This window comes from Eubalaena glacialis, chromosome 19, assembly GCF_028564815.1.
Source record: "Eubalaena glacialis isolate mEubGla1 chromosome 19, mEubGla1.1.hap2.+ XY, whole genome shotgun sequence".
Lineage (NCBI taxonomy): Eukaryota > Metazoa > Chordata > Mammalia > Artiodactyla > Balaenidae > Eubalaena > Eubalaena glacialis.
This window is the reverse complement of record NC_083734.1, coordinates 44,650,114-44,672,965: the sequence shown is the minus strand read 5'-3', so window position 1 is coordinate 44,672,965 and position 22,852 is coordinate 44,650,114. Positions and strand designations below refer to the sequence as shown.

The following is a 22,852-nucleotide window of genomic DNA, read 5'->3' as shown; positions in this document are numbered from 1 at the left end:
GGCCGGGCGGCTGGCCGGGGTCCCGGGGCGCGGCGGGGGGCGGGAGGCGGAGGCCGGCGGCGGCGGCGGCTAGGCGGCCTGCAGGGAGCAGCCGAGAGCCGGCCGGGCGCGCAGAGCCCGAGCCCCAGCCAGAGCGGGGCGGGGGAGGGAGGAGCCAAGCGCGGCCGCCGCCTCTGCCGGAGGAGCCGCGGGGCCGCCACACTCGCCCCCCGCCCCCCCGCGCTCACTCGCACTCACACCCGGGCGCAGGAGGCGGGCGGCCCGGGCCCCACCGGCCCCCCATGGACGCCCCCGGCACGGGGCGCTGAGACCCCCGCGTCGCTGCCCAGCCCGGTCCAGCGCGCCACGCCGAGGTAAGGGGGAGGGAGCGAGGGGGCATTAATATGCAAATGCCTCGCGATTGATTATGCAAAGCCGCGGGGCTCTCTGGCCAGCTCCCTGGCGGGCTGGGGCGCCTGAGGGGTACCCGCTGCCAGCCTCAGCTTTCCCGGACGCCCCGGTGACCCTGTCACTGGCCGGGAGCTTGCAACTTACGCCCTGGGGAAGAGAGGCGTTGCTGGGAGGTCGGTGGGCCCCGGAGTTCGCCGGCGGAGATGGCGTCCGGGCCTCCCCCTCGAGGGCCCGCCCGGCCTCTGTCCGGCCCGTCCGCTGCGCATTCCCGGGCCCGGCCCCGCTGCCGGCCGCCGGAGCTCCCCCGCCCGCCGCGCCGCGGTTTGTTTACGGTGCGCCGGAGGCCTGCCCCCCCAGCTCCCACCCCTAGCCTCCCAGGCCGAGGCCGAGTGGCCTTTGCAAAGCTGCCTCCAGCTGCGGAGGGCGGTAGGAGTGGGGTGGGGGGTGGGCTTGCACTGGCCCCGGGAGGAGGAAGTCCCCCACCCTTCACCCGCCTCCCCAATTGAACATGGCTCTCTGGTTGCAACACTCCTAATTGCAAAAACGCGGCTGGTGGTGGGGGGGGGGTGTGTGTGCGGGGTGGGGGGTGTATCTGAGGGTGCCTAGGTGATTAGGGGAGTTGCAAGCTAGGGCGGTTAGGGAAGAGAGGGAGGAATGGACCCGTGTTGTGTGTGCCACCCGTTTCCCTCCCCTTGCAACGTGTCTCTGGTGCCCCTTCTCTGCCTGGGGCCCTCCCTAGTCCAGTGTGAAGGAAAAGCCTGCGGGGTGGGGGATGATAGGGGCAGTGGAGAGAACCACGCGTTTCCAGGGGTGGAGGTCGCAGAAGGAAAGTCAGTGAGATGGGAGCCCACCTCCCTCTCAGTACTGGCTCTGGCCCCAGGAGGGGGAAGGGATGAAGGGGGCTGTTGTCCAAGATGAGGGGGGAAGCAAACGTGACATGCAGACACACAGATATGCCCACATAGACAGCCACATGCACACCCAGGGACACACAGGCGGATTCAAGGACAGGAGCTGCTGGACACACCCACATGGGGACAAGGGAAGAGGCTGGCTGCCGCTGCACAGGGGAGCTCAGAGGGGTGGGACACACCCACGGGAGACTAAGAGCAGGGAGACCAACCCATGCACATACCCATGCACAGGGTCACAAGGAGATGCTGTCACACACAACAAGGAGGAGTCGCTGTCACCCACACAGAAAAAGTCACTATCGCACGCTTGCATGAACACAGAGCAATTGCACACAGCCGCACATTACAAAAGACCCTGTCACTCACAGGCACACACGTGCTCGCATGAGCCCAGTCACACAGGCATCATCTCCTTGCCGTAACAGTCACTGTCACTCAGTCAAACGCAAATGCAGTTACACATCAACACATGGATACACAGCTTAGCAACAAGTATTTTCCTGGACTCTTACTGTGGCTCTCTGAGGTTCTGTATACCACAAAACCCCTGCTCCCATAATGGTGTAAGGCATGCATTCACGATAACATTTTCCGTCTCTTTCGCTTGTCACCCCCCCCCCTCCCCCAGATGGTGAGCTCCTTGAGACCTGGGAGAATCTCTGGAATTGCTCTGGATCCCACCCAGAGCCTAGCATAGGAAGTGCTCTGTAAATATTTGTTAATTGATTGACTGTGGGAACTCCGGACACAGGTACACTCATTTGCACACAGTCCCAGGGACTCAGGTGCAGAAGGCATTTACAAGGCTCAGGACCGCACAGTCACAGGTCTACAACTCTGGACGCACACAGTGTAGTTGTGCAGTCAGGCACACCCCTAGATGCACACACAGTCATAGACTTTCCCCTCAAGCTTCCTCCTGTCTTCTTTTTTGAGGTTCTTTTTTTTTGAGGGACAGAGAAATTAGAGCAAAGAGAGTAGTGGGTAGGGGAGTTCTAGAGGGCCGAGTCATGGACCTGAAGCAGTGTTCAGTGACTTCAGGAGCTGGGATGATCCTGGCTGCTGGGGGGAGGGGGGTCTTGGGGAGACCTGGCTCCTAGGAAGCAGCCTCTATCCCCACCCCAAAAGCAAATAAGGAACCTAGCTGCCCCTGCTGGGGTTGTTTGTCTGAGCCATTCCTGGGGATGCTCACGGGCCCCCAGCTGAGTTCCTGCCTCCCACCGTGAGTCTGGCCCCTTTTCCCACCTCTGCCCTCCTGTCTAAACTTGGAAGCCTCCTGTAGGAGGCAGTATGCTGGTGAGTGTCTGGGTGAGTGATGTGTATTTTTGACTTGGAATTTCGCTCCAATGCTCTGTCTCCGCTGTGTCTCCTCCCTCCTCGTTTCTCTGCTAGTCTGTAACTCTCACCTGTCCCTGCCCCCGTCGACCCCTGTTCTGGTCTCCGTTTCTGCCACAGCCTCCTTTCTCAGAGCTGGGAACTGGTGGTGATGTTCTTCATTCTTCTCCAGTTGTTAATACTCAAACCCCGCCCCTCGGCCCGCCTGCCCTGCCTCTGGGGTCAGCGGGAGGTTGGGGTGGGGGGCAGGGGGCTCAGCTGGCTGCTCAGGACATCCTGCGCTTCCTCAGTACTGCAGCTGCGGCCAGCGAGTTTGGGGGGCTGGGAGTGGGGGGGAGAAGGAAAGGGGGTCGGCCACTGCCCATGCTGACCTCTCAGGCTGGCAGGCTCAGCCAGGGGACACCAGCTGGGTGGAAGGTCTGGGTGTGCAGGCCATGGCTAGCTAGCTCCCAAACAGGCCGGTGAGGAGGCTCCCTCCACACTGACCCGCTGGAAAATAATCGCCCCCCAGGGGCAGTGGCAGGAGTTGGCAGGACCCAGCTGAGCTGGGTCTTTGGCAGGACTCACAATGGCCTTTCTCCACACCCCTGGCAGCTGAGACCCACCTCAGAGATGCCCAACAGCTGTGTCTGCTTTGCCCAGCCTCAGAGCCTGGTTCTGAGGGTACAGCTGCCCAGACTTTGTGTGGGGCTGTGTGAGGCCCTCTCCCATGGGCTGGCCCTCCAGCCCAGAGTGGCAGAATGGGCAAGTCTTCCAGAGAGGGAGTTTGAGCAGGGGGCGTCTACCATTTCTGGCCATGCTCCCCTCTAGCTGTGGCCTAGACCATGGATGAGGAGACACTGGTAGGGATTCTACCATAGAGAATCCATGGCTGCTACTGAAAGGGAAACTGAGGCTGGGTCACAGGGAACACATAGCTGGATGAAAGAACAAGATGTTGTTCCTCTACCAGGTGATATGCTGTAATGGTTAAAAGCAGGGAGATATATATATATATATATATATATATATATATATATATATATATATATATATATATATATATATATATTTTTTTTTTTTTTTTTTTTGGAGCTAGATTGCCTGGATTTGAATCCCAGCTCTGCCACTTGTGGATTGTATAATCCTGGGCAAGCGATTTAACCTCTCCCTTGCCTTGTCTGTGAATTGAGTATGATAATACCTACCTCATTCAGCTTTTTGAGGATTAGAGGAGTCAGAATATATAAAATGCTTTAAAAAGTGCCTGGTGCATAACAAGCACTGTATGTGTTAGCTGTTACAACGAGGAAGTCTGTAGGTCACTTCTTGGAGAAGCTTGGTGGAGAATTGGATCTCCTAGACATCACAGGGATGGGATGGGGATGAGGGGTGGTAGGGATAGTGGGTCCCTAATCTCCAGCCTCCTCATCCTCCATGTCCCCTCTCTCTCCCCCATGAGTTTATGCAGCCTGGAGCCCCTCTGCCTTGCCTTCCTCTGATCCTCACCTTTTAGCTGCTTCTTAAAAGGAGCTCTTGATGTCTCAGCCTGGGACACACCTCCCCAGTTAGGGGCAAATGCATGAATGTTTGGGCATCACTGCATCTCTGGTTAGGACAAGTCTGAGAGCACTGGGAATGGGGGAGAGAAAAAACAAGGAAAGCAAGCTCTCTCCACAACCCCGCTCCTTTCTTATGAGTAGAGTACGGCACCCTTCCTCTCTCCTGGGGACCCAGCATCTCAGCTACCTACCATTGATCAATCAACCAGGACCCAGCCCTGGCTGACAGATTCCCCACCCCTGCATGGAGGGGGCATTAGTGTGGAGGATGGTGGCAGTGAATAAGGAGGGTGTTAGGCGTGGCACCTCGAGATCCAGGGTCTGTCCTGGGTTGCCACCTTTCCTCTGTGCATCTGGTGATAAGACTCCTCTCTCCCCCAAATCCCTTTTATGCAGCTCCCCCAGCACAGTGGTGGGGATATGCCTTGTGGTGGGCCAGTGGGGAGCCTCTGGAGTAGGGGGCTAATCTCAACCCTGGTTCTCATGGCTGTAAAGGTGCTTGGGGGACTTTTGTGCCTCTTGGGGAGGGAGGCAAGCGTGACCATGGTGGGAAGAGCACTGGCTGGGAGTTGGAGGCTGGGTTTTCACCATTTGCCAGTTGCTGACTCTGGGCCTAGGTTTTCATAATCTGGAGGCAATGATGCCCACCTCACTCAGAGTGAGGGTAAATAACATAATGTGGGATGACACCTGTGGTCAGTCGGTATTGCATCCTGGCACGGCAAACAACGCCTGTGGATTCTCCTCTCTTCCCAAGGCCTGGAACGCTCCAGGGTGCGGATACACGCGCTGCTTGGAACCAGAGACAGTTCTCAGTCTCTCACAGAGACATCTGGGGCTGGTGGAGGGAGGGGAGCATGTGGTTTTCAGGCATATGGTGTTGCCTGCCTTCCTCCCTGGCAGGCCAAGGCTGGGGCACCAAAGGGGACCTCCCGCTTGCATGCCATTGTGTGAGGTGGTCCAGAGGGAGGGGTCAGAAGTTCTCTGGGTAGACAAGGGGAGCAAGATGGAACTTACTGGTGCCCAGAAAATGCTATCCTTGGTCCCCTGCTTTGGAGGTGGGCACCCAGCACTGGGGACTGGGGTTAAACTTTAGGGCCAAAGGCACAGCCACACCTCCAGCAGTGGCAAAGGGCAGTGTGATTGGACCCAGCCCCCAGCCCTCTTCTTCCTCCTCTCTTCCTCTTGTAAGGAAGAGATGAGCTCTTGGCTCCTAGAGCCTTAGCTGCCTGTTTCATTTTCTCTTTTACCCAGGCGCGTGGGGCGTGGGCGAGGGAAGGGGACTGAGACCTGAGGCTTTGGTGGCTATCAGTGTCTTTGTACACATCAGTGAGTGGGTGTGTTGTGCGCGCAATCCATGTATGCGTGTTTTGTGCATGTGTGGGCTGGGGAGGGCTCTGAATATCTGCTGGAATGGGGTACCCGGAGCCCGAGGCTCTGCGCATGCGGGGTGAGTGTGTGTGTCTGCACGTGTCCGTGTGTGTGCGGGAGACTCAGCTGCATTTACTTGCTCGCTCTCGCCTGCTCTCTCTCCCTTGCTCACTCGTATGCGCTCCTCTCTCTCCCTCTCTCTCTCTCTCTCTCACTCTCTCTCTCTCTCTCACTCACACACACACACACAATTTTCAATCTCTCGCTCTCTCCCCCACTCCTCCTCCATCTCTCTCTCCCCATTCCCTCCCTCCCTCTCCCGGCTTCTCTCTCCTCCCTTCTCTCTTCGTCCGTCTCCCCTGTCCGTCTCCCCCGCCTCCCCACCTCGGCCAGTTCTGCTTGGGTGGGGGCTATCTCCCGCCTCTCTGGGGTGCCTGGGAGAACATCCCTGCTTTTCTTTTCCCCTCCACCATTCCCTTCCCTCCTGGGCGTGCTCCCCAGGGCTTGCAGACTCCTCTCTGAAGCCTCCTCCTTGGAAGAGGGGAGTGGGGAAGGGAGGACCCCAAGCCCTGTGCCCCTGATGCCATCTGCAGTGAGCGCCTTGGCCCTGTGACATTCATGCCTCCAGCCTTCAGCTGCCCCACCTCCCAGCTCCGATTACCCGCTGGCTGCTGGGGGGAGGGCAGGGAGAGTATGTCCAGCTTGGGGGTGCTCCTAACTCTGCCTTCTTGGCTATTTGGATCTCCCCCTCCATTTCTGGGGGGAACTGGGGCAGGGGGCACGAAGTTCTGTGGGTTGACAGGGAACGGGCTGAGCTCTTGAGCATGGATGTGGGCACAACCATTGTCAGTAGGCGTGGGGAGGATGGAGGTGAGCCCTAGACTTGGGTGCCCACCTTAATGCCTGACTGGAGCTGGCCTGGGATGGGAGGAGGGACAGGAGAGCAGCAGGTGGGTGAGGTTATGGTGGGGTTGGGCGGGAAGCACAGTCTTTGATGTTAATACTGGGCATCTGGCCCAAGTCAAGGCTACTGTTTATGTCTTTCTGTCTGTGACCTGCAGGGGGGAATTTCCTGTTATATTCTTTTGGAGGAGAGGATCCTTTTGTTTAAGTAACCTATCTCCCCCTTATATTATATCCCCCAACCCCATCTCCCATTCTCTAGCCTCCAAGGCCCCACAGTGGCTAGGAGATCAGACTTAAGGGTCACTGCCCTTAAGCTCCAGAATCCCATCTCATGCGGGGCCCCGAGAGAGCCCACCAAAGAGTGCTGCCTCACCCCCTGCCCACTCACGCCCCGCCCCCCCAACCCCGCCGCGCTTGCCAAGCTGGTGCCTGTGTCTGTGTACTCCTCTGCCATGTCACACCTGCCAAATAGTACCTCCCTTCCCGCCTTCACTCCTCCTCTCTCTCCTGGCACTAGGATAACAGGGAGTTGGGTGGGGCAGTCCCCTTCAGTCCATACCTGAGAATAGAACGGGGGGGGGGGGGGGGGGTGGATCTGGGAGAGGAGGAAGAGGTCCCAGCCCTGAGAGGCATCTGCCCCTCAACCTGGGTGCCTTTGTTGCTGCCGCAGCCTCCACCATCTCCAGACTCCCGGGGCTGTTGGTGTTTGTGGCTGTCCATGGGAGCCCACGCTGGCACAGGCAGCAGCGTCTGCACACAGATGCCTGTGTTTGCCTGTGCATGCCCGCGCGCGTGTGTGTGTGTGTGTGTGTGTGTGTTTGGGCTACAGTGGCCACCTGGCCACCCTTCTTGGCCCCCATGGTGTGGAGTCAGGGCATCAGTGCCAGATAATTGGGAGTGGGGGAGAAGTACCTCCCCCCACCCTAGCAGCAGGCAAAGGGGAAGGGGAGAGGGAGGTGTGAATCTCCCCACAGCACTATTAATAGCCCACATGCCAGGCCACCAAGAACCAGCTGTCACCGTGGAAACCATTTCTCTTCTCCCCTCCCCCCAGCCTCCATGAGGTGGGACTTAGGCGGGGCATGAAGCACCCCCCCACCCATCTTTCTTTGTTACCTTTCTGCCTTTGTCTCTCCTTCCCTTCTCTGTCCTCCTCTCTCCCTCACCCTTCTCTCTCCACTCCCATCTCCTTGCTGCCTTTCTTCCTCTCCCTTGACTTCATTGTCATCCCTGCCTCTACCCCCACCCCTGCCCATCTCTTTGTTCTTGCCCCTCCTCATCCTTTTTCCCCTCTTCCCCCATCGTCCCTTTCACCCCTCTGCTTCTTCTCTTTCTCCCATTTTCTCAGCCCCCCTCTCTATATGTGAGTCTTTCCCTCTGTGGTTGGCAAGGAGGAGGGCTGGGCTTTCCTTAGAGCATTAAGGACAAAGTTCACGGGCCCTGACAGGTGGGACCAAAGCCAAGAGCAGACACTCAGGAGAGTGGTGGGCACAGAATTTGGGGCTGGATTCTGGGGCAGAGGGTCCCCTCTGGCAGCCCTAGGAGTCCTTCCGGGGAGTCCCTTGGGTCCACAGGACTGCGGAGTGGGACAGTCCAGCAGCGGGAACATGGCATGGTGCCCATGGATGCCGCATTGGCCTCTTGTCTCAGTCCCCCCATTGCAGAAGCACTTAAGCTTAATGAAATGCTTCCCCCTCCGCGGGCACCTTGCCCACTCTGCCACCAGGCATCTCTTATCTGACAAAGAGGGAGTGGGTGGCCAGGCCAGCCAACAGGTGGGCCTTGCCTGCCGGCTGTCCAGCCTAGTCTCAGAGCCCCATAGCTCCAGCCCTCTGCCTCTTGGGGGGATGCTGAGCCTCTTCCTCTGCAGGGGATGTGCCAGGCAGGCACTGGGGGAATTGAGCAGGACTCCAGGAGGAGGGGAGAGAGGCTGCCCTTCAGCATGGGTATCTCTGCCCCGCCCCCCTGCCCTGCTGACTTTTTTCTGCCCACAGCTAACACAGGCTCATGTGCTATGTGCCTCCCCGCATGCTGGGCCCTCTGCCTGCTCTGTCGCCTCAGAGGCCCAGGTATGTCCCCAGAGAGATGACAAGGACTCCCCAGGGGTTCCAACCTCTTGCTAGGTGCCAGGCAAGGGTGCCCTAAGCAGTGAGGGCAGGACCTTGCTTCTCTGCCCACTACCAGGGGCTCAGTGGAGCCTGGGCGGCATCAGGCACCATTCGGCTCAGCATAGAGGTGGGGCAGAGTGGGGGCCTCCTCCCTCCACCCCCTGCAGCAGGCACGTGCAAGCCCTTGGCAGTGCCCAGCCACATTTGGAGTTAAGGCCAGTCTGGGTCGGGGGAAGGGAAAATAAACATGGTGGCTTAGGTTGGCACTGCCCCAGGTGTGCCCTGTAGCAACTGGCAGTGGCAGAAGTCGGGGGGAGGGGTCCTCCAGAGCTATGGCCTGGGGCAGGAGCTGCGCATGCCATGCGCTGCCACCGGTGCTCCCTGCCTTGTCTGGCCCATAGCCGCTGATACCCATTCCCACACACCCCGGTTCCCTTCACCTGCCTCCAGGGCCTGCTCGCAGGGCTGCCCCTCTCTCAGCATGCCCACTCCTGTGCCTGCCTCCTCCCCTCCCCGGGGGCACTCGGGCCTCAGGCTGGCGAGTGGATTTTTCCAGCTTCTGTAAACAAGTGGTGGCAGTATGCCAGGTGGGCAGGAGACGGGCGGGGGCAGCACCGCAGCCAGGGTGTGCCAAGCACCGAGGCACAGTCTTGGGGGGAGGGGGAGACAGGGAGACACCCAGACCCAGAGAGAGAGAGAGAGAGAGAGAGACATTCAGATGCAGACAGACAGACCAAAGGAAGCTTCACTGGGCACAGATAGAAGTGGAAACAGAGGCGACAGAAAATAGCCCTCTATTGTCCAGCCCAAGGCCCACGCCTGCCTCGGCCCCCAGCCCCTCACTGCTCTGGCTGAGCGCAGCAGGCCCCTATGCCCAGGCCCTGGGCATCCCCACCCACTCTTTCTCCCCCCATCTCCACCCCTTAGGGCTGGCTACGCCATTATAAATTTATAACAGGAATTTCTCCGCAAGCCAAGAAAAACTTGACCTACTTTCTTGACGGCTCCCTGGGCTAAGGCTCCCTGCTCGCACCCCTCCACCCCATGTCTCCTGTCCAGCCCCCAGTGCCCAGTTCTGGTCTGCAGGGGCATCGAAAGCAGAGTAGGCCACCCTTCTGTACTACTGCCCTGCTCCCCAGGATGGGGACTTGCCTGAGTGCAGAGGCCGTGTCCCATGGTCCAGCCCTGTCCTACCCTGCCCAATGGCCTGACTTATCTCTCCTTTCCCCTCCCACCCTGGCTCCTTATCAGTTCCTGGGGGTGGGGCCGGGGGGCCCAGGGGCAAGGACTCTGGTGCAGCAGCCACTCGATGGAGGTTGTGTGCGGAGAGCTGCACCTTTTGTCCCCTCTCACGTGCCCACACCTGCCTTGTGTGTGCAGACACGGAGCCTCAGGTCTGCAGTCTGGGGTCAGCGGAGCAGCGTGGGGGGAATGGTTGGCCCAGGTTGGCACTGCCCTAGACCCCAGGTCGCAGGACAAGGCAAGCATTGGAGGCAGGCTGCTTACTAGCTGAGCCAACTCGAGTGAATGGTCAAGCTTTCTGAGGCTTTGTTTCCTCACCTGTGAAGTTCTGATACCAGAGGGCCTATATTCTCTATTCCATTAACGCGAGTTAGTTTCCTTTCCCCTCCTCTTGCCATCCTGGTGGGTGGCAGCTCAGCTAAACCAACTGGGAAGTCTGGTCCTCAGACTGGGAAGTGTGATTTGGGACCTTGTATGGGAAGCTCCTTGGGGGGCCGGGATTGGGGAGTCATAAGTGCGCCAGCAGCCGGGGAGGTGGGCTCCCTACTATTTTCAATGTCCCTCTCCATGAAGGCACCCATGTGGGCATTCAGGATCCCTGCATGCTGACCCCACAAACCACACTTCCTTCACCAGTAGCCCCCATGCCTGGGCTGAAGCTGCTCATCTCTGGTGGCCTCTTGCCCTGTAATACTGATGAGTTTTAGGGAAACTGGGGGGTGGTAGCAACAGCTGATGTTTAATAGACGCATATTAAGGGCCAGGCACTTGATTGAATGTGAGGACTGAGACGAGGTACATGGATGACCTCATTCTTTCCCTCCATCCCTTTCCATGTCTGGGGATCAGGATGTGGATCTCCAGTCTTGGCTGCTGTCTGTTGATCTGAAGGGTTGTCCTGGTCCTCTCCCTGTGCCTGCCCTCCATGACTACCACGACCTCGTTATGAGCCCCAAAATGTTGGCACCAAAGGAATCCTATTCACCTAGCCCCACCATGGCGCCGCCTTATCCCTGCCTCTTTCCTCTCTCTGCAGGGACCTCCGGACAGGACAAGATTCCGAAGCTACTCCCCCAGCCCAGGACCCCCCCACAGACCCGGCTTCCCCCCCAACCCCACTACCTGCCACTCCCTGGCCCCTCTCACCGCCCGCCCCCCTTGGGGCGCAGGGCATGGTGTGAAAGGCCAAGTGCTGAGACGGGCACCATGGGTGCTGGGCCCTAGGGCCTGGGTGGCGGGGGGTGGGCGGCCTGTGGGCGTGCCGGGGGGGCCAGTGTGCCCACCCCAGTCTCTTGGCGTGCTGGAGGGCATCCTGGATGGAATTAAAGTGAATGGAACAGAAGCCAAGCAAGGTGGAGTGTGGGTCAGACCCAGAGGAGAACAGGTAATGGGTCTGGCAACTAGGTCGTGCCAACTCCTAGGCAACAGGAAGGGTCACCTGGCTGGGCCCGAGAGAGTGGAGCTTGGGCCTTTTAAGCACCTCTGGGGGGATGGGCATGAGGCCAGCAAGCCTGCTGCCTACCTTTGCCCAGGAGATGAGGTCATGTTCCCATGCAGCAGGGAATTAGGCACCTCAATGAAAAGATGCCCATTTTGAAGGCGGGAGGTGATGCAGAGCAGAGTAATTACAGGCAGCAGGCACGTGGCCCCTCCCTTGACAGTGCTGGGAGTCTCAAATGCCCCCCAGTGTCCCCTCAGCCACCCTCACCTGAGCATGTGGAATCCAAGCCTTGACATTTCCCTCCTCTCCCTACCAGCTTGTTCACTTCTGACCACCAGCGTGTGGTCCAGAAGCCATGGTGCATGTGACATGACATTTCAGGGCACATGCACCAGTAGCTGTTGGTCACAGCTCACGCTTATATTTGGAACCTATTGGGAGCCTCACAAGCTCTTCCTTGTTCATGGGCAAGGGCGGGCATTGCCATGGGGCTCCTCCCAGGAAGTGAAAGTGAATGCCAGCTATGAAGGTTTTGCTCCCACGTGGAGGAGGCATCAGCCCTGCACACACAACTAGGGATGGGTTACCTATGATCTGCATTGTGCTTCAGGAGCCCAGAGGGTCTCTGCCTCTCCCATCGGCTCCAAGTGGCACAGAGCTCAGTCTCAGTTGGCGTGGTGCCCTGGGAGCTGGGTACAGCCTGTGCCTATGGCCAGGGAGAGGGTGGGGGAGGGGGTGCTCTGGGGAGTAGTGTGGCCGTTGCCTAGGAGACCAGATCCTGAGCCAGGAGGCCGGAGGCCTGGCCCAGCAAAGCCCTGGGGCCCAAGACTGGGTCCCTGGAGGGGTAGAGGAAGTGGATGGGGCTGGCAGCTGGGTAGGGCAATGGGGGTATCCCCCCCCCCCGCAATCCCCACCCCAGGGGGCTCTGAAAAAGATTTAGCCTGTCATTGCGTAGCTCTCACTTACAGCCTCTGTACTTCCCTGCCCAGACTTCTGTGGGTCTGGGAAAGTCTGCTGCTAACTCTGAGAAAGGCGGGAATGCCAGTTCCTGGTCCCCCAGGACTGCAGCCCCTCCCCTGTCTGCCTCCCCTCCCCCATGTCCCTGCGCCACCTTGTGGCTGTCCCTGGGACTGCACCCAGAGGCTGTGAGTCTAGTTAATTGCTGAAGACTGCCAGCTCGACTGGGGCCTAGGTGGCCGGGGAGTTCCCGCCACACCCACCCCTCCAGAGGCAGGAGGGAGATCCGACCCTCGAACTGTTGTAGACATCAGACAGGGGTAATCCCCAGGGCGTGTGGAACATAGAGTTGTCTGTGGCTGTGACCCTGGCCAAGGTCACTGTGTCAGTGTGTTGGGAGCCGCATCAGGCCCCAGGCGGGTGGGGGGGGGGGAGGACCCTGCAACATGCCACACACAGGGTGGGTGTGGGAGGTTATACAATCCGTGCATGCATGTAGAAAGCTTATGTAACCTGTGTGTGCCGAGGTTATGTAACATGTATGTGGAGAGGCTGGCAACATATGTGTGCAGTGGCTGAGGGTTGCTGATACCTTACTTGGAGGGGCCCAGGGTCCTTGTCCTGGCTCTGACTCCAGCCACAGTGTCACCAGGCACAAGTGGGGCCTAGGTTTGCTGCTCTGTTAAAGGGAGGTCATGGACTGGGCAGCTCTGGGAGTCCCATCCTTTTCTCATATTCTTGGGTCTAGGTTCTAGTGGTCCACTGTGGTTATTTATTTTATTTTTATTTTTATTTTTTAATTTTTGGCTGGTGTTGGGTCTTCTTTGCTGCGCGTGGGCTTTCTCTAGTTGTGGCGAGCGGGGGCTACCCTTCGTCGCGGTGCGTGGACTTCTCATTGCGGTGGCTTCTCTTGTTGCAGAGCGCGGGCTCTAGGCGCGTGGGCTTCAGTAGTTGTAGCACGCGGGCTCAGTATTTGCAGTGTGCGGGCTTCAGTAGTTGCGGCACGTGGGCTCAGTAGCTGTGGCGGGCACGCGGGCTTCCGTAGTTGTGGCTCGCGGGCTCTAGAGCGCAGGCTCAGTAGTTGTGGTACATGGGCTTAGTTGCTCCACGGCATGTGGGATCTTCCCGGACCAGGGCTCGAACCCGTGTCCCCTGCGTTGGCAGGCAGACTCCTAACCACTGCGCCACCAGGGAAGTCCCACTGTGGTTATTTAGCATGTGTGCATGACCTGGAAATCAAGTCACATGTTCACTTGGGGGAGGGGCATGGTATTATTAGGTGCCCATCTAGAGGGTTGTGTAACATGTGGGCATATTCTAGAGGTCATATAACACATTTGAGAAAGCCTTGAAAGTTGCATAGATATAGATAGTAGAGCCTGCTGCTTATTTACCGTGCTTGGGTTTATACTGAAGGCAGCATAGTTGTTCGTGTGTGCTGGTCTTATGTTGCACATGTTTGTGTGTATTCTAAAGGTTATATAGCTTTAAGCATGTCCTGAAGATTCTTTCTGCATACGTGTCATGTACTGAAGGCTTAAATATGTGGCTATCTTATAGATTATGAGCGTGCTCGTGTGTGTGTGTGTGTGTGTGTGTGTGTGTGTGTGTGTGTGTGTATGTTGGGGCCCTAGAACATGCTTGTGCCCCAGCCAAGCCCTTTATCTCTCGCCCCAAAGCTTCCAGATAGCTAGACCCTTCTCAGTTTTGTCAGTTGACCTGGGGGTGGGAGGTAGGATGAGGACACAAGAAGGAGGGAGTCAGGCCTGGGGGATGACTTCAGCCTATTGGATGAGAAGGGGGGCTGCCCAAGGACTGCTCTCTGATTCGGCCCACTTTGCCCCCATCCAGTGCCAGGTCACCAGATGGAAAGCGAAAAAGAAAGAACGGCCAATGTTCCCTGAAAACCAGCATGTCAGGTGAGCCTGGCTGCGTGTGCCCTTCCTTCCCACCCTCAACCCGACAGAACCAGGCCAGGGCACTTCCAGGGCCTGGGCCTATACCAGCAGTTCCTGTGTTCCACGGGGAGAGCCTCCTGGAGAGTGTGGGATGGACTTGTCTGGGGTGAGAGGGATGATGTGGGGTACGCTCCAGCCTTTGAGGATGGATTAGGTCAGGAAGGGCCTCTTCCCTTCCCCCATATCCCCCTTGCCCGAGGTCCCCAAGATGAGCCACTCTGACATTTGCTTCTCCTTCTCCCGTATCCCCTGCCCCTGGCATGCAGCAAGAGAAAAGCCCTGAATGGGGCAGTCAGAAGAACTGGATTCTCCATATTCTTAGGGAAGGGGATGGACAAGGTGACCTCTGATGTGTCTCCAGGATTATACCTGGAGACAGAGAACCCTTCAGGGAGGCTGGGCTAGGGGATGGGCCAGGAAGGAAAAGCTGGGGGATGGAGAAAGTGTAGGAGCCTCTCTGCTGGGGACCCAAGCCATGCCTGCCTGCCTGCCTCCCTTCCTCCCTCCCAGGGTATATCCCTAGTTACCTGGACAAAGACGAGCAGTGTGTCGTGTGTGGGGACAAGGCAACCGGTTATCACTACCGCTGCATCACTTGTGAGGGCTGCAAGGTATGGACCAGCCAGCTCCTGCCCCTCCCCCACCACCTGAACGCCACCCCCCCATCACATTCCCTTTAAGTCCCTCAGCACCTGGCACAGCAGACAGCTCTATAAACATGTAACCTAAAGCCCACCTGTTATATCATCATTTCTCTTCTCGTATTCATTCATTCATTCATTCATTTGTTCATTCATAATCCCTGCTCTGCCACTCATAGGTAAGATGCCTAATCTCTCTGAGCCTCAGTTTCTTCATCTATAAAATGGGGATAAACATACTACCTACTTCATAGAGTTGCTAGAAGAATAAAATGAGATAATGCACATAGAGTACTTAAAACAGTGCCAAGTACAAAAGAAGCACTCAATAAATGTCTGCTTTCATCCATCCATTCAATGTATTAAGTGTGACATGTGCAGTATATGCCCTTCCCTCAAGTTGCTCACAGCCTACCAGAGAAAGACTGGCATCAGTTAAAAGCAACATCAGTGTTTGTCAAAATGTAGTTCCTGGACCACCTGCAGTACTTGTTAAGTGCAGATCCCAAGGCCTCATCCCAACCCTACTCAATCAGATTCTTTTGTGGTGGAATCTGCCTTGGATCGCTTCCACTGCACCTGAAAGGGTGAGAACCAGTGCTGGGGGGCATGGCAGAGCCCAGAGAAGAGGATGGCAGAGTCTCCCTGGGCAGAGGGGGTCTATGACTTGGGGAGGCTTAATTAGATCTCACTTTGGACATTTCAGCCTACATGGTTTTTCCAGGATCATCACTTCCTGACAATGTAAGACCTTTCAAGAAACAGAAGGCTTTAAGAATATGTCAAGGCTTCAAGTTCCTCTCTTTCCTGGTGTCAATCAGACCAAGACCACCAGGGATATAGAGTCCCCTAGCATTGTTCCTGCAAGCAATGCCAGCAGTGTAATATGCAACAAGGAACCTCACCCTCAAGGACATCTGAGTCCCAGCGGGGCATCCCGAAAGGACAGAGATGCCTTCCCACTCCTAGAGAGCCTGATGTTGTAGGTCTAGCGTGAGGCCCAAGAGTCTGTATTTTTGATGGCTACCCAAGGTGATTTTAATTGCACCCCAAAATCTGAGAGCTCAGACCTTGTGTCTTATACCTCAGGTCCAGTTCTGAGTCTCTGCTGCCCATTTAGCCATATGACTTTGAGCAAAGTGCTTAATCTCTCCAAGCTGCAGTTTCTTAGTCAGCAAAATGGAGATAATAACAGTTCCTACCTCATGGGGTTGACATGAGCGTTAAATGTGATGATACAGGAAAGAAAAGGCTTATAAGTGCCCGACACATAGTAAGTATGCAACAGACATTAGCTCTTCATGTTATTACTGCCATCTTGAGTCTTGAGGTTTTTCCTTTAAAGCAAAGACTAAACTCTCTATACAAAATTGAAAATATTCTCTTCATGCTAGTAGAGTTCATACCCAATGCCTTTTCTTGACTTTTTGACCCCCCGCCCCCCATTTCATGAATTCCACCTGCATGGGCAACAGGCAGCATATATGAGAATGGTTTTGGGGCCAGTGTTGTTTTTAGAGTCGTTTAACAAGATGGAAAATCAGGTATTAATTGGTGTCCAAAGCGGCTATTCCTTCAGGCCTCTTAGCACCTCACACCATCCCAGGCTCAAATCTCCTAACTGCGGTCACCATCCTTAACTCTGCCACCACCACTACCCATGTACCCCAGCCCCTAGGCAGCTGGGGGGGCTGAGGATGTGTATTTCTAAGTCCTGGCAGAGCCCAGTGATGCGGGGCTTGCTGTGTCGAGAGGATGCCAGGTTCCCTCACTAGTTCCCCAGCCCGCCCCCCCCACCCCAGAGAACTGCACTGTTGATTCAGGAAGGGAAGATTGTGATCACAACATGCTCCGTCTCCCTGCCCTCCCCCAACTCCAGGGCTTCTTTCGCCGCACAATCCAGAAGAACCTCCACCCCACCTACTCGTGCAAATATGACAGCTGTTGTGTCATTGACAAGATCACCCGCAATCAGTGCCAGCTGTGCCGCTTCAAGAAGTGCATCGCTGTGGGCATGGCCATGGACTGTAAGGGGACGGGTGGGGGAAGCGGGCCAGGCAGCTGTGGGGGGGGGGGTGCGTTCAGACATGGCAGCTCCCTTCCAGGTACCCACAGGGCAGAGGGACAGTCTGGGTCAGGCTGGTGGCAGAATGAATGTTCAGAATCTCGGTCCCTGCTGCCCTCATCCCTGAAGAAAAGGAAACAGGATCCCTCTCTGGGCTCTGGGCATGGGCCTCAGTGCCTACCTGCCTTTCACCACTCCAGGGCCTTAGAGTTGTTGGGTCGAAATAAGTCCTGAGTACCCCCCACCCATAGCACAGTGTCTCTGACTACTAGAGAAGGCACCCCACTTCTGGGTGAGAGAGGGCATTTTTCATTAGCTAGGGACTGGATGGCACAGTCTTCTAGTAACTACTGTCACCATGACCCTTTAGATCAGAACACGGTGCTCCTCTGGGTCAGCCCAAATCGGAGTTGATGTGGTCCCAGCGATCATTCACGACCCAGGTTGTGCCACCCGACTGCTAGGTGATTTGGGAAGTCACTTAGCCTCTCTTGGCCTACTGGGAAGAGTAGTTTCTGAGTGGGTTACGGAGTGTGCCATGCAAAGGGCATCATGTCTGTCTGTTGTTGACAGTGGTTCTAGATGATTCGAAGCGGGTGGCCAAACGCAAGCTGATTGAACAGAACCGGGAGCGGCGGCGGAAGGAGGAGATGATCCGATCACTGCAGCAGCGACCAGAGCCCACTCCCGAAGAGTGGGACCTGATCCACGTTGCCACGGAGGCCCATCGCAGCACAAATGCCCAGGGCAGCCATTGGAAACAGAGGCGGAAATTCCTGGTAAGGAGAGAGGGAGCCCGGGGGAGCGGCAGCCAGGTAGCCAGGAGAGGAGAGTGAACTCAGAGTCCTGCCTCCTCTAGAAAGCCTTCTTAGTTTAGTCTGACCCGAGGCTGATAGTCTCCGCAACTTGACAGTGCTGATTCGTACACCTGTGTATGTGTCGCTGCTATCAGGGTCCTGCCTTTTCCATCTGACTGGGAGCTCCATGAGGGCAGGGCCTTGCCCTCCTCATCGAATTTCCAGTGAACGGAGGTGAGCTCTCCTCTTTTTCCTGCCCACAGTGACTGGGAGGAAGGGTGAGGACGCAGTCATGTAACAGTATTTTGGGGGACCTCTTGGGTGCTGGGCATTGTTTTAGGCCCTGGCAAAACGGAGTGCCAAGTAAATGGTCAGCTTGGGAGGAGATGGATAGTTGGTTGTGTATGGTGGGGAAGGCAGAAAACTCCTGGTGGAGTGTGTCAACGGGTGGAACAGTACGCTCTGGCTCTGATACCAAGCACATGTGTGTGTAACTGTCGGGGGTCAGACTGCCCGGGTTCCAATCCTGCTTCTACCACTTACTAGTCACATGACCTTGGGCTTATTACTTAGCTGCAGTCTGTCTCAGTTTCCTCATCTGTGAAATGATGATACGTATAACATCAACTAATGGTGATAAGTCGTGGTGAGGATTAAATGAGATAGTATGTGTAAAACACATGGCTTAATGCCTAGTTACATGTTAAATATTCAGTAAATCTAGCTTCTATTGTTATGACATTACCTCTACTGCTGTTATGATCCTTGTGATTATTAGCCAACTTGGAGCTCTGGCGCTGGTGTATTCTCTGCCCCAAGATGGGAGAAGCCTTAGCCCTGGGTTGGGACAAAACTGCCCCCAGGTGCTAGTGGCCCCGCTTCGCCAAGCTGCCTTGGAGCTCCCCCTGGTGGGCAGGGAGCCTCGGTGAGAGGTTGAAAGGGGTCTGCAGCCCCAGCTGACCCCCATCTCTCCCTCTAGCCGGATGACATTGGCCAGTCACCCATCGTCTCCATGCCGGACGGAGACAAGGTGGACCTTGAGGCCTTCAGCGAGTTTACCAAGATCATCACCCCGGCCATCACCCGCGTGGTGGACTTTGCCAAAAAACTGCCCATGTTCTCTGAGGTGAGTGGCAGATGGGAGGAGAGACATGGTGCCACGCTGGAGGGAAACCTCGGGCTGCTCCCCAGGTCACCCAGTCCCAGCTCGTGCTCATCTGAAGCTCTCTGGATGGGGAGCAATTCCTGTAGGTCAACACACCCAACACACACACACACACACGCACGCACGCACGCACACGCACAGGGTAAGCTGATCCCTAAAGAACCAACAGGCTCCACGGGCCCAGCCTCCCCAGCCCTTCCCTTCCTGTCTCCCCCGAAGTCTACGCAGCCATCCTGACTCTGGAAGTTCTCCTTGGCCACGTGGCCTAACTCCCTATACCTCCCTTCGCTCATCTGCGGTGGGCATGGAGGCACTGACGGGACCTAACTCAGAGGCATGGTTGGGAGGCTTAATGAAACAGGGCAGATCCATCGCTCATTGCAAGGGAGCTGTTCAGAGCACACGTTCCTGGCTGGTGGTGGTCTTGCGGCTCCCAGGGGGCACCCGTGGGGGATGCTCATGGGGAGGGGCCTGCTGAGTGTCCCTGTGGTTCTGCAGCTGCCTTGCGAAGACCAGATCATCCTCCTGAAGGGGTGCTGCATGGAGATCATGTCCCTGCGGGCGGCTGTCCGCTATGACCCCGAGAGCGACACCCTGACACTGAGCGGGGAGATGGCTGTCAAGCGGGAGCAGCTCAAGAATGGCGGCCTGGGTGTCGTCTCCGATGCCATCTTTGAACTGGGCAAGTCACTCTCTGCCTTTAACTTGGATGACACGGAAGTGGCTCTGCTGCAGGCTGTGCTGCTAATGTCAACAGGTACCGAGGCCTGGCTGGGAGGGCTCGGGAGCTTCCAGGGGCCCAGAGTTTGGCTGGGCCCTGGGCCTGTCATGCTCCTTCTTTAACCCCATGGTCTCTCTGCTCCACAAAGCTACCTCTCTGTCCCCAGGCCCATCCTCTGTCCCCGGTCCCCTGCTCTGTCACCCATCCCCCCTCCATTCTGATATCCAGGCCCATCTCTTACCGTCCAGTCCCTCCCCTACTCCTATCCTGGCTTCATTTGTTCTCTCTGCCCCCCACCTGCTCTCTGTCTCCCCCAGACCCCTTTGTTCCCCATCCCCCACTCTGTTCCCATCCACCTTCTCTCCCCCATCCCTCCTCTGTTCTCAGTACCCCTTTCTTGCCCCTAACGCCCTCTGTATTGCTCTTCCCCCCCCCATCTCTCTGCCCACTAGTCCTGCCCTGTCTCCAGGTCTCCTCTCTTTCCAGGCCTACCTCTTGCCCTCTGTCCTCTTTACCTGCCCCTCCACCCCCTGGTCCCCTCCCTCTGCCCTGTGGTTGCCCCTACACTTGCCCAGAACGTGTTTTTCTTCCCTCTCCCCCAGCCTCTACGCCTCTGCCCCCCTCCGCCCACTCACCCGCCTGCCCCTCCTTCCCCCAGACCGCTCGGGCCTGCTGTGTGTGGACAAGATCGAGAAGAGTCAGGAGGCGTACCTGCTGGCGTTCGAGCACTACGTCAACCACCGCAAACACAACATTCCGCACTTCTGGCCCAAGCTGCTGATGAAGGTGACTGACCTCCGCATGATCGGGGCCTGCCACGCCAGCCGCTTCCTCCACATGAAAGTCGAGTGCCCCACCGAACTCTTCCCCCCACTCTTCCTCGAGGTCTTTGAGGATCAGGAAGTCTAAAGCCTCAGGCGGCCAGAGGGTGTGCGGAGCTGGTGGGGAGGAGCCTGGAGAGAAGGGGCAGAGCTGGGGGCTGAGGGAGACCCCCACACCTCTTCTCTCCTCCCTCTCGTCCTCGGATAGATTCAGCTCCCCACACACCCCCCCGCATTGCCCCGTCCCTCCTCAGAACCTCCAGCCCTGGGGCAGGGCAAACAAATGAACTTGCTATGAAAAGGACAGTGTGGGAGGTGGGGGGGGGGGTCGGGGGTCGGGGGGGGGACCGTGTCCTGCAGTTCCCAGGACCCCGTCCTCCGAGAAGGTAGGAGAAGGGAGGGAGAGCTAAGAGGGGACAAGCCATCTTGACCGTAGGGGATGGAGGAATGTGGGATGGGGGAAGATGCCCTCAACTCACCCCCCCTACACACACACAAGAGAGAGCCCCCCGCCCAGTCTCTTGGCCTAGGTTCCCCCTCCAGGCTAAGGGCCTCTCTGCTTCCCCAGATGCCTGGGTGCAAAGAAAGGCTTGGCTTGGCTCCTCCCCTGGAGGTTAAAAATTACAGTCATTCTAACTGCACTTTGGAAACCAGGCACGGAGAGAAGATAAATGAAGAAGTACTAGACAGAGGAAAAAAAGAGAAAAAAGAGAGAGCGAGCGATTGATAGAGAGATGATATTAAGTTATTAACTGAGGCTGGCCAGAGGGGAGGACCCCCCCAACCCCCAAGCACTTTGAGAGCTGCCCCTCCTCCCCCCAAATCAGAGAGAACTGCCCCCCACACCAGGTCCCCAGGGGTAGGGCTGCCGATCAGAGCTGTGAGTTGATACAACAGGGTCCTGGCCACGCCCCCTTGCCTTGCCCCTCCCTCTGTGCCCCTTTGGCACCCCCCCGCGCCAGTACTCCCTCTGCTCTCTGCCACTCGTGCCCGCTGAGTTCCATCTACCTCTCACGCTGGATGCCAACTGGCCCCTCACCAGCCTGCCCTGCTGCCCGCACAGCTCCCCTTTCAAGTGCCCAGCCCCAGGGGCCTCTCCCTGTGCCCCCCCCCAGCTCCTTCCGCATCGTGGCACCCACACAGGAAAAACTGTGGCTCAAGGTCCCGCCCTCCTCACATCCTGCAGTATTAGCTACGATCCAGATGCTGCTGCCCTGGGGGGTGGGGGGGGTGTGCGTGAGCTTCTCCCAGAGCCTCCACCCCCATAGGCCCCTGTTTCCATCTGTCTGCTGGGCTCTCTCTAACCCCTGCCCTCCTCCTTTCCACTCCCACTCGATGCACTATCCCAGACTCTGGGCAGGCAGGCACCGGAATGGGGGTGCTTAGATAAATGGCACTTAGTCGAAGCCCTGGGGGAGGGGGTGGCTGGTGCGCCTCCTTTTTTCTTTGAAGCTCTTTAGGCCAGCCGCCCCTGTGCCCCTGGAGCCCCTTTCCCCTCTTCTTTTCTCTAATTCAGGGACTTTGGCTTGAGCCACCTCCCACCCTCCTGGTGAGGAGTGCTCTGTTGGTCTGCACTTGGGTGAGCTGCCCTCCTCCTCCTCCCTTTGGCTATCGCCCACTCCGCAGGGGAGAGAGGGAGGGAGGAGGTAGCCCTCTGAGGGTGGGGGGAGGGGAGGGTGGGGGAGGGACGGAGCAGACCAGAGGGCCCTGGGCTCAGGGCTGCATGTCGGCAGGGATGGATGGGTGGACACAGATGCCCCCGGAAGCCATGGGGAATGGGGCAGGGGGCGGGGGGAGGGGTGCCAGGGCTTCCTGCGCTTTGCACTATTGGGGCAAAAATGTCTTAAGCAGTGGGGAACCTGCCACCCCACCCTGACCCTCAGCCTGCCACAGCCCCCTTCTCTCACACACACACACACACACACACACACACACACACACACACACACACGGGAAGGCAATGCTATGCTGCCCATCAGGGCATGTCCTTCCCCCACTGTTCAGGTGTTCCGACAGGGCTGGAGGGCCTAGAAGAGCATCTGCTATCACCTGTGCATGTGCCTGCCCCGCCCCCCTTGGGCTCGTGGGCTGCCCGTGCTGTCCTTGTCCGTCTCTACCCTCTCTCTCTCCTGGGGTACTGATTCCTGTTATTACTCCAGTCCCATGGATAAGCCCTCTTGTACCCTCCTCCCACCCCCTGGGGGCCCAGTGGAATTCCTGACCTGTCTGCCGTCTCCCCATCCCTCCATCCCCACCTCCACCCCTCCGTTCCCATTCTCAGCCATGCCCATGGTGGAGAAAAGGCCTTCAAGAGGCTTGGCCTCTTACAGGCACTTGGGAAATCCCCCCTCCCCCTCCCCAATCATATGAGCTGTGATCCCCCACTCCTCCCCCCACTCTTCCCCGTAACCCCCGACCCCTCCCCCCACTCTCAGTGACGTGGGGTGTATGTGTGCGTTTCTCTGCGTGAATGTGTGAG

The 22,852-nt window shown here is 57.5% G+C and overlaps 2 protein-coding genes across 2 annotated transcripts in view; one reads left to right on the top strand and one right to left on the bottom strand.

Annotated features, from left to right (window-relative positions):
• MED24 (mediator complex subunit 24) overlaps positions 1-661 on the bottom strand; it is a 32,438-nt gene extending 31,777 nt beyond the window's left edge. The window contains exon 1 of the mRNA XM_061174943.1: positions 535-661. The gene's annotated coding sequence lies outside the window, so the exon portion shown is untranslated. The remainder of the gene's footprint in view (positions 1-534) is intronic.
• On the top strand, positions 147-22,038 carry THRA (thyroid hormone receptor alpha). Its single transcript, XM_061174949.1, has 9 exons — positions 147-353; positions 10,844-11,191; positions 14,057-14,124; positions 14,674-14,774; positions 16,684-16,831; positions 17,443-17,648; positions 18,646-18,792; positions 19,330-19,588; positions 20,211-22,038. The coding sequence occupies exons 2-9, from the start codon at positions 11,139-11,141 to the stop codon at positions 20,459-20,461; spliced, it is 1,233 nt and encodes a 410-aa protein (XP_061030932.1). The 5' UTR covers positions 147-353; positions 10,844-11,138; the 3' UTR covers positions 20,462-22,038.
• Positions 22,039-22,852: the final 814 nt, after the last annotated feature.